The 17,173-nt window shown below is 37.1% G+C and overlaps 1 protein-coding gene across 1 annotated transcript; it reads left to right on the forward strand.

Moving 5' to 3' along the window:
- Positions 1–11,609: 11,609 nt before the first annotated feature.
- On the forward strand, positions 11,610–14,863 carry LOC141604602 (putative nucleoredoxin 2). Its single transcript, XM_074423019.1, has 3 exons — positions 11,610–12,030; positions 12,314–12,802; positions 13,929–14,863. The coding sequence occupies exons 1-3, from the start codon at positions 11,953–11,955 to the stop codon at positions 14,553–14,555; spliced, it is 1,194 nt and encodes a 397-aa protein (XP_074279120.1). The 5' UTR covers positions 11,610–11,952; the 3' UTR covers positions 14,556–14,863.
- Positions 14,864–17,173: the final 2,310 nt, after the last annotated feature.

A 17,173-nucleotide genomic window follows, 5' to 3' on the forward strand; every position in this document is an offset into this window, starting at 1 on the left:
TTACGCTTCTCAAAATATCAATCAATCAGAATTCAGTGTTCTATGAGACGGTTTTATACTATGTCGTCTAAAATTCAAATGAAGATCAAAGAGACAAAGACATAGAACAACAATATACTTGTGTAAAGCCGATTTACACAAGTTACTGGGCCAAACATTTAACAACAACAATAAAAAATACTCGTAACAATTAAAATTTCCGTAGTTTTTTTTGTTTAACTTTTCTAGGTTGAGATATTTTTCTAGGCATTTTTGGGTCGTTTGTAGAGATGTCATTTTATTAATTTGTTAGATAATTTATATTATTGTAGTAAGTTTTTTTAATGGAATTACTTCCATTTTTCACTTATGTCACATGAATCTATTTGTTTTTATTTTGTTTTTATGTACACATCATTTTGGTGTAGGTAACATCATTTGTCATTCGTAAATATCAATGATACATTCATACTATAACGCTATTCACCAATGAATAAGTACACGTGAATTGTAGTTGCATTTGATCAATCATAGAAGAAGAGTGTGTTTACTTGCTCTTTTTTACAACTGATTTTGCCTCTCAAAATGTTCGGGTTCATAACTTCATATATATTTGATCGAAACTTTCAACAAATATATTTTCATTTTTATCTTTATTACGGAGCATAAGTTTTGACGGATTTTTTTTTGGGAAATGTCACATTTTGTTGGCGAGAAAATCATTTAAATATTCTTTACTGCGCATAAGAAATTGTTTTGTACAATAATACGAGTACTATTTTACAAATTTGAGAAATTTCGATTGAAAACATTGGTATATAGGAAATTGTATTTGATGTATATAGCGAACTTACTTAATATTATATGCCACAAATTCATATATAAATAATACAACTATACGAGTAGGTTATTTATGTACATATAACAATTTTAAACACGAACTTGCATTCGGACAAAGCTAGGAAGTGATCTATTGTCACAATAGCGAAATTGCATGGACTACATGTCTACATAAATTTTATGCGAAATGATCTCACGATAATTTTATATATATTTTTTTTGTCTAACGAAGCATATACTTTGTCGCATTATAATAAAGAGGACAAAAATTCAAACCTGAGACCTATTATACATAATAACTGAGTCTTATACTCTTAACCACAAATATCTTTGACACGGTAAATACTGAATTTTTTCCCGTTTTCCCAACATAGAGAGAGATTCGATTGACAGTACATCATATTGGTCATCAGATTGAATTGGCCTAGAGAAGTATGGTCAGGTTATCAGGTGCAATATGTGGACGGGATTAAGCTTGGTTGATGATTATTCGTTGACATAATTTAATATTTTACTATCCATGAGCACTTAGATCAACTGATAAGGGGTTGTTCTAACTTAACCAGAGGTCTCGTGTTCGAGCTCTGGGAACGCAGCAGTGTTAAAACTCATGAGGGAGAGCTTTACCACCTTAGTGGTCCTACCCGGCTCGAATCCGGATTAAACCGGATGGTTTACACCAAAAAAAAATAATTTAATATTTTACTCAATATTCTATTCTAACTAATTTCAATAACTATTCAAATTTTTTTGAAAGTGTATAAAGTGTACATGCTTATTTGTTCATTGGTTTTACATTAACTTTATTGTACAATAATTTGATTTTATACTAAATTCATTAATTAATATTGTTAAATATGAATCATATTCAATCATATTAATTAGAAAAATACAAACACAAATGTACTCGTAGTATAAATATTGATACTTGTTTTTTGGTACCTTGTTGATGTATCTATATATTAATCAGGTACTGAAAATGGAAATGAAAAAATATGCGTCAGTACTTCTAATTAATCGCCAATGTTTTTTCCGTATAATAGTAAAAGATTTCAAATAATAAGAAGGGCTTAAGTATCCTGCCAGACCAGAGTGGCAGACGGTCTCTCAGTAAATTTATCGAGAGACCCTTTTATAATTTAAAGTAAATAAAAGAGGTACGAATCACCGTTATAGATAACATGAGTACTTTTTTTTATGGAAATATGCATGAAATTAAAGAACTATAAATCCTGGTAAACAATAAAAGGGGTACGAAAAAAACATTAAGAGTATTGAAAAATAGTCTCTCAATGACTTAGTGACTGACCGTTTCTCTCAGGTCTAACCACAACAAAACATTTTATTTCAGAAGCTCGAGAAAGATCTTGTTGCCCTATTATGCGAAGTTAGCTAATTATTCGGAGTACACTGCAAAATTGATGTAGTAGTTTAAGCTTGTGAAACACTTAAGAAGTTAGGTTAGTTTAATTAATGGAGCGATCAACTTTGTATATTTATGGCGACTAACGATTTTTAGTATAACTCTAGACTCGGGAGTTTTAAGGCCTTTAAAAATTGGTGATTGAAATTGAATAAGGTCATAAGGAGCTTCTGTTATGTCCCTCAATAATTGATGATGCAATTAAGAAGTTGCGTATTTTATGGTCGTTACTTCGCTTTCTAATCATGTACATGATAACATGAACCAAATGTAGACATGTTAGTATGGTCTTATGTCATGTGTATGGAAATGAACATCTCATTTAATGAGAGTTTTTTTTTTTTTTTTTTTAAATAGCTTCAAGCAAATACGTAAAAACATACCGCTTCGTTTATAAACTTATAACTAATATCATTGAGACCCGTTTTTTTTGGATGAATAGAGCTGAAATGAACAGAATTGAGTTAAACTGAACTGAAATGAGTTAAATTGAATTGAAGTTAGCTGAGATTAATAGCGTTGAGATAAGCTGAGTTGAACTGAATGAGCAGAATTGAGCTAAAAGAAAGCTGAAATTAAGCCGAAAAAAACATAACCTTAGAAAAACAGATAGTCCGTATTCGACTATGATGTAACCTACTCCATATAATACATTGTTAATAAACACGAGATGGGTCTGGCCTTACCCGCGGTGGAGGAGAGAAGTCTAACTCACAAGTCCAAGAATGCTCTTATCTCCCAAAACCAATTGGCTATGGGAGAAACACCCCAGGCCTTATAAGATAGACAATCTCTCTCTTTTTCACCGATGTGAGACTCACAAGTGGATTTATACTCCAACAATTGTTTTAGTTTTAGACCCTAAGTAAAACTTGTTGAAAAGAATAGAGGCGGGTTCAAACCAAGGTCATAAATATCACCTTACATAAAAACCTAATATCACCAAATTTTTTCATCATTCTAAGTCACCAACTATATACAGTAGCTAGGGGCATAGATATTTAAAAGGGTAAAAATACTTTGTACTCCGTAGTACTTTAGTATGTAATTCAAGCCATCTGATTAATTTAGCAAAGTGTAATTAACAAGTGTTGGCACCACCTGAAAATTAAATAGCAAGCATAACTAACTGTATGTAGTCGAAGCATTAAATGAAAAGAGAGTGGGATCCATGCAACATGCAATGAACGGCTGAAGTCACAACATACAAAATGGCTTAAATTGATGTAAAGGGACGGTCCAAAATCAATCAGGTATATAGGGTAACACATACGTACATTAATACATACAGATTCTGGGGCGCAATTAATAAATACGGAGTATGTACAAGTAAGAGTACAAATTAAAGTTGTATGATGAAACTGAATACCTGAATTTTGAACAAAGGCCATGCTGCAAAGCCAACCAATTGGAAGCCTTTATATCCCTTATTAATTAAACTGAATGTATTATGTATGCTATACTTGTAAAGTGAGGAATCCAGCCTTGTTTCTTGTTTTTTATTATAAAGTTCACAAGTATGCCACTTCTTCTTTACCTTCTTACTAGACTACTAGACTACTTGACACCAACTTCCTCCCATGCATTCACATAATGCTTTACAAGGTTGCTTTTTAGTCAAGGAATCACGATTTAAAGTCAGTTGGTGTAAAAATTATAATAGTAATATTATAAGGTAAAATAAGGAAAAAAAGATTCAATGTATAACTTTGTTAGAGGAATTAGGGTTAGGTTACTAGTTATGACAGCTATATTGGCTATGTATAATAAACCACAATACTCTAAACCCTAGACGATAGTTGTCATAACTCGTAACCTAACCCTAATTCCTCTAACAAACTTTTCGTTGTTCATTAGCTGTGAGCTAAGTGTCTGTGCTAGCCTTCCCTTAGATTCGCCAGTGGTTATTGTAGAAAGGATTAATTGTATTAATTCAAGGATGATTACAATGAGGTAAATACAAGCATATTTATAGTTATAGGCTAAGGTGTGAAAGGGTTAGATGATATCTATATTTAAGGAGAGAATTAAGCTAGAGTATATACACAAATCAATAGTTAGCTAAAATAGAGGAGAATAATTAGGCTCAGTTGACTTCTCTACATCCCCCCGCAAGATGGACGGCCTTTGGGAAAGACCAATCTTGGACATTAACATGGTGAACCGAGGACGATGTAAGGGCTTGGTGAGTGCATCTGCAAGCTGGTCATCATTAGCAACAGGGACTACACGGAGGGTGCCAGCTTGGACTTTCTCACGAACAAAGTGAAAATCAAGTGCAAGATGCTTCATACGGGAGTGGAAGATTGGGTTGGCACTGAAGTTTGTTGCACCAATGTTATCACAGTACACAACCGGTGGGGTGTCGGTCTTGACTCGTAGCTCTAGAAGGAGATTCGAGAGCCAAATGATTTCAGCTGTTGCATTAGCTACGGACCGATATTCGGCCTCGGCCTGAGGACCTGAACCTAGCAACGACGTTGCTTCTTCGAGCTCCACGAAACAATGTTTCGTCCCAAGTAAACAATGTAAGCAGGTAGTGGAGGTTAGATCGTTGGGATTGCCACCCCAATCGTAGTCGGAGAAGGCATGAAGATGGACCGGGGAGTGTCGAAAAATTGTTATGCCATGGGAAGGCGTACCTGCAAGATAACGAAGTAGGCGCTTGAGGGCATTCCAATGACATATCGTGGGGGCATGCATAAATTGAGAGAGCTTGTTGACAGCGAAGGCTATATCCGGACGAGTTAATGAGAGGTGCAAGACCACCCACTAATGTACGGTATTGGGTTGGATCATCGTGGGCGGGATCACACCCAAATCGAGCGAACCGAGGGCATCCATAGGCGTGGTGGCTGCCTTAGCATCAGACATTTTGGCGCGTGCAAGGAGATCAAGAGTGTACTTGTGTTGATTTAGGAAAAGTCCTTGAGAGCAGGGACGCACTTCAACACCGAGAAAGTAATTGAGTGGACCAAGGTCTTTGAGGGAGAACTTGGCAGAGAGAGCGGCAATGAAGGCGGCAACTTTCGATGGACAAGCACCTGTAACAATAATGTCATCAACGTATACAAGAATAAATAGTGGGCTAGTACCGTGGAGAATGAAGAGCGAGGTGTCACAGATAGAGTTGGTGAAACCCGAGCTTGTAAGGTAGGAACGCAGTTCATTGTACCACGCCCTTGGGGCCTGTTTCAGTCCATAGAGAGCCTTGCGTAGTTTACACACATGAGTTGGTTTGGAGGGATCAACGAACCCTTGAGGTTGGGCCATATAGACCGTGTCAGTGAGGGTACCCTGGAGAAAGGCGTCATTGATGTCAAGTTGACGGAGCGACCACCCATTGGTAACGGCAAGACTAAGCAACAATCGGACTGTGACAGGTTTTATAACGGGGCTAAATGTTTCCGAATAGTCGAGTCCGGGTCGTTGATGAAACCCTTTCGCGACAAGACGGGCTTTGTGTTTATGAATGGTTCCATCGGGGTTGTATTTGGTGCGAAAGACCCATTTACAACCCACAATGTTTTGGGATGGGGACGGGGGAACGAGTTCCCAGGTTTGGTTATTTTGGAGAGCACGAAATTGGGTCTCCATGGCGGAGCGCCAAGTTGGGTCAAGGAGAGCTTGCTTGGCAGTGGTAGGTTCGGGAGAGTGAAGGTGAGCACTGAGATTGAGTTTATTAATGGGTTTGAAGATATTGTGAGAGGCACGAGTGCCATGGGAGTGTGATGGGGGAGGGGGCGGTGGAGGAGGTGGGGGAGGCGAGGGCGAGGGAGTTGGTTGAGTAGGAGAGGTGGGGGAAGAGGTAGTGGGTGAAGGGGAGATTGGGGACGCGGGAGTGGAGGTGTCAGGGGGAGTAGATGTGGGAGACGGTTGCGAGGGAGGTGTCGTGGCAGGGAGTAGGGAGGGAATGGAGACAGTACACCATTCGGTGGAGGTGGGTAGGGGAGCCGTGGTGGGTTGGGAGGCAAAAGGATAGGTAGTTTCGACAAAGCGGACATGACGGGAACTGTAAACTCGGTTGGTAGATGGGTCAAGGCATAGATAGGCATGTTGAGAGGGTGAGTAACCAATGAAAACGCAGGCAATGGACCGGGCCTCGAGTTTGTGGTGAGTGTAGGGGCGGAGCCAAGGGAAGCATAGGCATCCGAAGTTGTGAAAATTGGTGTATTTAGGGTGAGTTTGGAAGAGGCGAAAGTATGGAGTGTCATTTTGGAGAGTGGGGGTGGGCATTCGATTGATGAGGTAGGTAGCAGTTTGGAGGGCATAGGACCAATAAGGGAGAGGCATGGAGGCATGCGCGAGAAGAGCAAGGCCGGTATCGACTATGTGCCGGTGTCGTCGTTCCGCAAAGCCGTTATGTTCCGGGGTGTGAGGAGGGGAGGTGAGGTGTTGTATGCCAAATTTGGCAAGGTCAGGTTTTAATTTCTCAAATTCGCCCCCATTGTCGGAGTAGAAGGTGAGAATTGATCGGGTGAATTGTTTTTCGACGAGATTTTTAAATGATAAGAAGATGGCATGAGTGTCGGATTTTTTCTTTAAGGGAAAAAGCCAAGTGAATTTGGTGTAGTGATCAACAAAAATAACATAATAATTAAATTTATTAATTGATTCTACCGGGGACGACCATAGGTCGCTGAAAATGATTTCGAGTGGGGCTGTGGATTTAATTGACGATGTATGAAAAGGTAACTTATGACTTTTGTAGATATGGCAAGACGAACAATCAGTATTATTATTGATAATAGCTTTGGAATCAAAACAAGAAACAATATTCTTTAAAACGGAAAGGTGCGGATGACCAAAACGGTGGTGAAGGTCAGCCGTGGTGAGGGAGGTCGAGTGGGCTTGCGGGGGAGACGACGCCGGCCAATAGTAGACTCCGTCCGTGGCTGATCCCGTGTATAGAGTGGCTCCATTTTTATTGTCCTTCACAACAAAACAATTGGAACAAAAATCAATAGTCACATTATTGTCAAGGCAAAATTTAGATACGGAAATAATGTTTTTGTGCATAGTGGGAACATGAAGAACATTATGGAGTTTAAATGAGGAGATAGAGGCGGAACCAGTGTTAAGGATCGGAAGGCCAGAGCCATCACCAATAACGATTTCATCGGTACCGTCGTAGGGTTGGTGAAGAGCAAGATTGTCGAGGTCCGAGGTAACGTGGTGCGAAGCGCCACTGTCAAGAAGCCACGGGGACGGGGTGGAGGCAGTGAGAACCGTGGGGTGAGCCTGGGCTGGGGTTTGGGTCGATGGTGCGGGTGTGCGGATATAGGGAGGCACTTGGATATGTGGGTAAAGGGATTTGAAAATGGTGCAATAGGAGAGGGTGTGGCCTTGGGTATGACACCACTGACATTTCCCTTTGAATGGGTTGCGTGGATTCTGATTCGGGGTGGAAGGAGGTGGAGTGGCAGTGTTAGCAGCGGAATGGGTTGGGCGATATTGATGGGTATTGTGGCGGGTGTATGTGGGATGGGCAACGACTGGGAAATCAGTCGAGGGAAGAGGACTTGGGGTGGCTTGAGAAAGGGTCAATTCTCGATTTATTAATTTTTCGAGAAGGGCAGAGAAGGGAATGGGATCGTCACGAGCGTTGATAGCATCAATGACGGGTTGATAGGTAGCGTCAAGACCTTCGAGCACTTGGTCCGTGACATCTTCATCAGGTATTATGGTACCTAAGGGGGCTAACTCATCAACCGTGTTTTTGATGCGGGTCATGTAGTCGGATATGGAAAGGGAGCCTTTGGTGATATGTTTTAGTTTATGGCGAAGTTGTTTGATATGACCACGAGACGGGCGAGCATAGGCGGCTGCAAGAGCATCCCACGCGGCACGCGTCGTAGTCACACGGTTGAGGAGGGGGGAAATGGCAGATGTGACGGTGCTAGAGAGGGCGGAGAAAAGAAGCTTGTCTTGCCGATACCAAGAGTCATACGCGGGGTTAGGAGCGGGTTGTTTGTCGATGAGTCGACCCCCATTTTTTGTGGAGGAGGTGCAGTCCCATCGATGAAGGAGGCGAGTCCATAACCATCAAATAACGATTCAAGTTGAATGCGCCATTGACGGTAATTTGTGCCATCGAATTTCACGATGGAATGCACATTGAGTAGGATAAAGGGGTTTTTGGGGTCATTGGGGTTGGGGATCGTTGCGCCTGACATAGTCGATCACGGCGGGGAGGAGGATGGTGTTTGTAGGGTTTGAATTAGGAGGGGATCGGGCCTTATTCTGATACCATGTAGAAAGGATTAATTGTATTAATTCAAGGATGATTACAATGAGGTAAATACAAGCATATTTATAGTTATAGGCTAAGGTGTGAAAGGGTTAGATGATATCTATATTTAAGGAGAGAATTAAGCTAGAGTATATACACAAATCAATAGTTAGCTAAAATAGAGGAGAATAATTAGGAACTAATTATTCTCAGTTGACTTCTCTACAGTTATCTCCTTAGCCTTTTCCTATTTATACTTCTTATACCCAGGCAACCTATGTTTACTTTGTACTTGCAACCGTATTCATTATTAAATTATTTTGTGCTTCATGATAATAATAGTGTATAAAAAAAAATGACATTCATAAACTCAACTCGATCTGCCAAGCTTCTCTAGGTGTCATGAACATATACAAAACTTGGCCCCGTTGTTTGGAACGACCGCAATTTAGGTTCAAGACTCGTACAACTTAAATGTACAAGAAATGTGTTACTAACTCTTTTTTTTTCCATCCACTTTCATTTTAATTTTTAGGAGGCCAAAAATGTGTCACATTAGATTTTGATAGGTCATATTTATATCTTAAATAAAAATTAAGTTGATTTTCTAAAATACTATTGCACGTTTAATTTGTTGCGATGATGATTATTGAGGAGATCGCTACAGAAACATCAATTGTACTAACAAAGACTATACTTTATCACAAAATTTTACTTAAGATCGTCTTTAAGTTAAGACAGACACCGTCACACCCTTACTGATGGATTCATTGAATTGGCTTGGGACCCGTTATTTTACATTTGCACCTATGTGATTTGAGTTACAACCTTTAGTTTCATGTTAGCTAAGCAACAGAATGATTTGGGACCCGTTATTCAATCATTTAAACAGTTCTAATTTCTTATTGGACTTCCTATCAATATCCAAAGTCTGGCCCAAATTTAGAACTAACACCCTAATCGCACAATCCAGTCCAATATTCAACTTTCTAGAACATTTGATGATGATTATCTTTTTTTTTTTGGGGGTGGATTATTAAGAATTAAGATATTGGTATTACTTTGGATTTTCATTTGTTTCCTTTTTTTTTGGGGTGGAGGTTAAGCTAGTAAGGCTTTGAATTAAATTGAATGAAGCTTAGTTGAATTGAAATAAGAGTTAGATCCTGTTTTTTTTGGATGAAAGAAGTTAAAGCGTGAATTGAACTTAACTGAATTTATTGAAGCTGAATTGAACTAAACTGTACTGAAGTAAAAGTTAATTTGTAAAAAGATGAGATGAACTTAACTAAACTAAACTGAATTGAACTGAAATTAACTCCAAAAGAACAAGGTCTAACTCTTACTACGGTTCACTCCATTCAGTTAAATTCAGCTCAATTAAGTTTAGTTCAGTTTTTTTCAGTCGAAAAGAACAAGCCTAAGAGTTACTTTGAGAGGACATGAGCTAAACTAAACTGAACTGAATGAAAACTGAACTGAAATGAGTTAAAATTAAGTGTGTGTTTGGCCTAGTTTGTAAAAGTGTTTTTGACTCAAAAACACTTTTTGGTCAAACACATAGTTTTCTAAAAGTTAAACAAAATTTCTTAAAAGCTAAAAATCCATATTTTTGCCCATAGAAATAGAAGCAACTATTTGTTGTTTCTGCTTTTGAAAAACACTTTTGAAAAATTAAGCTTGAAAAACAAAAACTTATTTTTGAGAATCGAGTCCAAACATGCTCTAAATCTAAAAGAAAAGTGCTTTACCTTGTGAATAGATAAGCTGAACTTAACAGAACTGAATGAAACTGAACTGAACTGAAATAGGTTGAAATTAAGTTAAAAAAACAGGACCTAAGGCTGCCCGCTCCTTTAAATATTGAATTTTCAAAAAAAAAAAAAATATTAAAATCACAAAACTTTTTTTAATTATACTTTATATATGAAATACTCAGACGGTAACCGGTTCGTTCCCGTTGAAAATCCTCACCCAATCACCCTCCAGGCCTCCATAACGTCAAATACGGCTCTACGACATGGCATATTGGCACCCCTTGTTAGCTGATAGTAGTTGAAAATTTGGGTTGGGCTCATTATGGCATAAGCCATAAGGCATTGTGCTACAACAAGTTTGCCCAATTTCTTAAAAATGTTGCTTAATTATTGTTCTGATCCTATAATCCAAGATTTTACATTATGAGACTATATTTAGTTTGATACGAACATGTTTAGGTTTAGTTTAAGTATGTCATATGTGTTAGTAGTTAATTACTAAAGGTTAGTTCATATAATCATCGAATATAAAATTTAAACTTTATATAATTCAAGTGAATTTTTTGCTTAAAAAAATGATTTCCTGTTAATTATAGTATGATACGAGTCCCAATGGTAATTAGTTAAATTATTTTAAGGAGTAACGTTGATTAATGAACCGAATTGGGTCGACGAGAGAAATCCGGGTTCAATAACAATAGGAGCAAGGAATTAGGGTTGAATGTTTATCCAAGGACATGGAGAGAGTGTTGGTCCAATAGTTAAGTATAATGAGAGATCACCAAGTGTGCCTATTCTTAAGCGACAACATTATGTGAAAGTTGGCTTGTAGGTCACGGTGTCACCTCATAAATTGGATCAGTAGGCCTCTTCCATTGCCCCCATTTTCTTACGGCATTCTTCTCTGTTTAACAAGTGTCTTTTGTTTCTTCTTTTACATTTACTTTCCCCTTATTTGACTAACAGTAAGTCTCCCTTATAATGAATATATACGTCACAATTTTGTGACAGTGGCGGAGCCAGGATTTGAGCTTAGGGGGCGAAAAATTTTAGAGGGGATGAGTAATAATATAAGGTACACTCGGAAAGATTTCGAAAAATTTAACTAAAAATTTATACGTGTTTTACCAAATGTTATATCTGTTTCACGTTTACAACTATCCTAAATATACTTTCACCACCTAAATTTACGAGTAAATCACAAATTCTTACTTGTGTTCATTATAAGTTTAATGACGTTCACAATTAATTTAAATAATATTGAAAAATACGTCACAGTTGGTGACAGTCACAAGCCAAACTTGCTTGGACTAGTTCATAATACACTCAATGACTCACACACCTATAATTGTGTTGATGTGATACACAAATTTAGCAATGGAAGAACATAGAAAAAGTGTGCCACAAAAAACAGTAACTTATAGTGCTACGTGTTATGGTGGTAGGGTATTAATGTATTATGACTTTGTGTGAGATAGTGAATGGTGCTCCCTACATACGTACTAACATTGCCAATTTACCATACTCCTTTGAAAAAATCACACGCATTGTATGTGTTGTCATTTAGGTTAAGGATAACAAAAGAATGTGGTTCTTTGGTATTCTACATCATTTCTTTCTTTTTCTCTCAAATTAAAGGTGGCAACTACTTCACCTTGTTTTTATCTCTTTTCTCACTAAACTTCGTAAAATCGTAGAATCGTAAATAATAAGCTGAATTAATGATGGCTTCCTCAAGATTATCTTCGTTGTTAACGTCGAAAGACCGTGATTTTCTACTAGCATCTGATGACACCAAGGTTTGATCTTATGATTCATACATGTATTATGTATACGTGACTATTGTCTCTGTCTCGATTATTTGTTTATCTTTAATAAAACGTAAATAAATGATTGAGACAAAGAAAATATAAATCGACTGATAATTTTATGTATAGGTGAAAGTCTAAGAGCTTCAAGGTATGATTCATACATGTATTAATTATGTATACGTGATAACGTGATTACATACTGCCTCTGTCTCGATTATTTGTTTATCTTTGATAAAGGTAAATATATCGACTTGTGATTTTATGTATATAGGTGAAAGTCACAGAGCTTCAAGGTAATGTAGTTGGAATTTACTTCTCCGCAAACTGGTACACCCCATGTCGAGAGTTTAATCATCTTTTAATTAAAGTTTACGAGGAACTTAAAAGCCAAGGGCACGATTTCGAGATTGTTTTGGTATCGTCTGACGAGGATATAGGTGCGTTTAACAATTACCGTGCCTCTATGCCATGGCTTTCGGTACCATTTTCTGATTTAGAGACCAGGAGATCATTGAGTCGGATTTTCGACGTTGAGGCCATACCTTGTTTAGTTATTTTTCAGCCTAATAATAACGATGTTGAGGTTCATGATGGGGTTGAGCTTATTTATCGTTACGGAACTCAATCGTTCCCTTTTACAAAGGAAAGATTGGATGAATTGCTCAAAGAAGAAAGGGAGAAAGAGGAGAAACAAACTATTGTTAATTTGCTAGCGAATCGAGCTAGAGATTACCTATTGAGCCATCCTTTATCTCACCAGGTTTGCATAATTGTACTCCTCCGTCTTGGTTAATTGTTATCTATTTTCATTTTTGGGTGTATTATTCATTTGTTATCTATTTACACTTTTGTTATGCTTTGCACAAGTGGGCATGTGGGTGTGTGTTGTGGTTAAGTGTAGATATGAGAGAACATCGTTAGTTTATTAATTTTTTTCTCACTTCTTTGGTCTTTGTGTCAAAATAAATAGATAACAAATGACCGAGACGGATGGAGTATTTAACTCCATCTCAGTTAATAATTTACATTTACTTTATTTTTTCCTCACAAAATAAAGCAAATACAAACTTTTCACTAAAACAGAGGGAGTATCATCTTAATCTTGTCTACTTAGGCCTGCTTTTTTTTGGACCAAACTTATCCGATCCGAATCAACTAAACTTATAGGATCTCGAATCGAATCGAATCAACTTATAGATCCGAATCAACTTATTGGATCTCGAATCGAATCAACTTATAGGATCTCGAATCGAATCAACTTATAGGATTCGAATCAACTTATAGATTCGAATCGAACTTAACTTAACTTATAGGATCCAAGTTAACTTAAATTAAGTGAGGTATAGGATCTCGAATCAACTTATAGATTCGAATCAATCGAATCAATCAATCAATCAACTTATAGGATTCGAATCAACTTATAAGATCTCGAATCGAATCAACTTATAGGATTCGAATCGAATCGAACTTATTGGATCTCGAATTGAACTTATAGGATTCGAATCAATCGAATCAACTTATAGGATCTGAAGTGAACTTAAATTAAGTGACTTGAAGTCCAAAAAAACAGGGCCTTAATTATATGGCTACTTGTGAGCTTAATCCGACCCAAATCCAAAGAGTCCAAAATTATAAAATCCAAATCCAAATTACTCAACGATATGCGTCGTTTCAGACATTTTTAGGACTTTATATACTCGATTCAATCATTTAATTACCTTTTATATGCACAAGACATTAGTGAGTTGCTCCTTCCGCCTCAATTATTTGTTTCTTTTGATTAAAATATCGCTCACAACAAATATAAAAGGTAATTAAATAATTGAAGCGGAAAAAGTACAATTTTTGATTAGATTTGCAAGAATTAATTTGTTTCAACACTTCAGGTACCTGTGACATCTTTGGAAGGGAAGACAATAGGACTTTACTTTTCAGCAAAATGGTGTTTACCCTGCCTTAAATTCACCCCCAAGCTAATCTCAATCTACCATAAGATTAACCAAATGTTTAAAACCCGAGAAAATCCCGAAAAGAAAGAGTTCGAGATTGTATTTGTGTCAAGTGACCGAGACAAAACATCGTTTGACACCTATTTTGAAACAATGCCATGGTTAGCACTTCCCTTTGGTGATCCAACCATCAAGGATTTGGTTAAGCATTTCAATGTACGCGATATCCCAAGTTTAGTTATTGTTGGACCGGATGGTAAAACCGTAACCAAACAAGGAAGGAACTTGATTAACTTGTACCAGGAAAATGGTTACCCTTTTACCAAGGCAAGGTTGGAGTTAATCGAGAAGGAGATGGAAGAAGTGGCTAAGAAGTTGCCTAAATCAGCAGTTCATGCAGGACATCAGCATGAGCTTAATTTGGTGTCGGAGGGCTCGGGTGGTGGGCCTTTTATTTGTTGCGATTGTGATGAACAAGGGTCTGGTTGGGCCTATCAGTGCCTTGATTGTGGGTTTGAGGTCCATACTAAATGTGTTACGGCCGTCCAACAACTCAGTACTTGACTTGATCGGAGCTGGAATCACAAATTCTTGTAAAAGACGACATTACCTCTAAAGGGCACTCTCTCGGAAAAAAAGAGAAAAGGTAACTGTAGAAGTAAGTCTTAACGCGTTTCACTCTTGTTGTTCTGGTTATAAGTTTAACAAGATATTTTCCGTGGACATGTGTATATACATTTCCGCTTAGAAAAAAATCATGATGTGTTAAAAATATGGAGCACCACATAAAGAGTGTGTACCATAAAGGCTACAAAATCACAATGTTATTCACTGGCAACTAGAATTGCTAATAAAAGGAAGTGAATTTACTACTTTTTTTGACTGATGTCCCAAATTACGGTAGAAATGACTTAACAATGCTATTGGTTGTGACTTGCGACTGTACGAGATTCAAGCAAATCGTGTAGTTGATGTACGAGTAAGAAGAAACTACATTATGCTTCAGCAGTTCACCTTCAACGGCAAAGTTCCTTAGGTTCAACAATTTTCCAAAACAACGGCAGATGGGAAAGAAATTCACAGCATTAATCCTGCAATTACAGGCAAAGCAGCATTCTCAGAACAGCATGATAGCATTCTCAGAACAAACACACCCCACTCTTTAACTCACTCAAACTTGAACATGATAAGTATCCGCATAATACCATTCAATTGAACTATTCAAAACTCAAAAGCATTAAACTTTTAACATTAGTAATGGCCATTATTTGTCAGTAGTAACTTTTAACAACAATGAATAAAAAGCGTCTCAAACCTGCAGAACTTGCAAATTGTCGTCACATTGGAATTTGTCAGTAGTAAGGTTCCATTGTTTATTAGTAAAATCGTAAACTGCTACGGAATCCTCACGGACAGCCAGGGCCAAGACTACATCATCTTTGTGTGAGTATCTATATCCAAGAAAATACTTCACACCTTCAGGGAGGAAGGGACAGGTAGGGATGCGTAAGGTTGTTGGGTGTATTAGATGGCTGCACACGGAACAACCCCTTACAACTCTCTAGTAGATTACCCAAAAGATTGTGTTCTTGATAAGTGTAAAACCAGACTATCACGAATCATCAATGTATCGCAACTCCGAATGCTTACCCTATCTCTATCTCTATCTCCCATGTTCTCCTTCCAAATCTCTCTAGGGCTAAACCCGATTTCGTACAACATTATTTGGGCAAAGTCTGAAGTGGGCAGAAACAAAACTAGAATCGTGTCAATGGTAGAACATCACAGCTTGTAAACAGGCCGAAACTGTAAAAAGGTTTTTCACGGGCAGCCGGGTTAGAATATTAAAAATCAATACATCTTGTAGGAGATCATGAGAATTAGACCCGGTTCTTGGACGTTTCTTACTCTAACCACAATATCCACCATTTATAAAACCCGAAACCAATCAATGTAAACAGAAAAAAGACGGAATTCAAGCCCAAGTAAATCATTGATCCATTGATCCAAGACACCTGGGTAAGGATAGTTTTCTTAGTAAAACTCGGTTATTGGACTTTCTTGTTATTCTTTAACCACAATATCAACCCTTTTCAAAACCCGAAAACAATCAAACAATACAAATTGTCGTCGTCTTTCTTGAAAAAAGATGGAACTCAAACCCGGGTGAAACGTTGATTCAAGAACCTGAGTAATGGTGATTCTTTTAGTAAAACTTGGTGCTTGGACGTTTATTTTTATTCCTAGCCACAATATCGACCCTTTTTAAACCCGAAAACAATCAGACAATATAAACGAACGTCTTTCTTGAAAAAATATGGAATGTGAGTCCGAATAAATATTTGATCCAAGAAGCCGGGTAAAAGGGTGATTCTTTTTAGAATAAGAGAAAAGTTGAGTCTAATATTCAAGGCAAAGAAAATCAGTAAGTTGTTATAGTACTATATTAAAATGAAGATAAACTACACTAATAGAAACTTGAGTACGCTGAATAAACTAATAGAAACTTGAGTTTTAACCACGCTAAAAGTAAACTGTGATTATATCGTCAAAATATATTTTTCCACAATTTACTAAACGTTTGCCATGGATTATTAATATTTTGCCACGAATATTGTTACGTTTATTAGTGTTTTGTCACGATTATTGTTATTATTATCATTGTCTTCAATTTTGTTTGGCTAGGTAATTAATTCAATATAAAAGAAATTTTTCAAAATAGAAATTTTTATATTTTTATTTGTGAACAATAATTCAAGGTAGTCAATGATTAGCATTATTTTGAAAGATTATGATGGGGATTATAATTTGTATTTAATATTAGATATATTGACTTTAATTTTAAGTTTAATTTTTTGTTTAATTTTCTTAACAAATAAAAGACAAATATTAATATTTATTAGCAGTCCTACACTCCTACTTGAGAATTAGCTACTTATTAGCAGTCCTACACTCCTACTCGAGTACAATCTATATTGAGTTTCACAAATTCTCATAGGCATTCTGCTTTTGTCTTATCTACCTACTTGGGTATTACTTGACCCGCCTTCAGTTTGTGACAGATATATCCGTCTTCAATAAGACTTGCTAATTGAGCTTACTGAATCTTAAAGGCACTCGTATGTGAATTATGTTATGCTCAATGAATCCACCCACGGAGTATAATTTACAAAAAATACTAA

Source organism: Silene latifolia, chromosome 10 (assembly GCF_048544455.1).
Source record: "Silene latifolia isolate original U9 population chromosome 10, ASM4854445v1, whole genome shotgun sequence".
In the NCBI taxonomy this organism is placed as follows: Eukaryota; Viridiplantae; Streptophyta; class Magnoliopsida; order Caryophyllales; family Caryophyllaceae; genus Silene; species Silene latifolia.

What these genes read in the sequence shown, in the direction of transcription:
- LOC141604602 (XM_074423019.1), top strand. Translation starts at nt 11,953, where the DNA reads ATGATGGCTTCCTCAAGATTATCTTCGTTGTTAACGTCGAAAGACCGT. An exon ending in TAGCATCTGATGACACCAAG is followed by an intron (nt 12,031 to 12,313) that starts GTTTGATCTTAT and finishes TTATGTATATAG; the next exon opens with GTGAAAGTCACAGAGCTTCA. An exon ending in GCCATCCTTTATCTCACCAG is followed by an intron (nt 12,803 to 13,928) that starts GTTTGCATAATT and finishes TCAACACTTCAG; the next exon opens with GTACCTGTGACATCTTTGGA.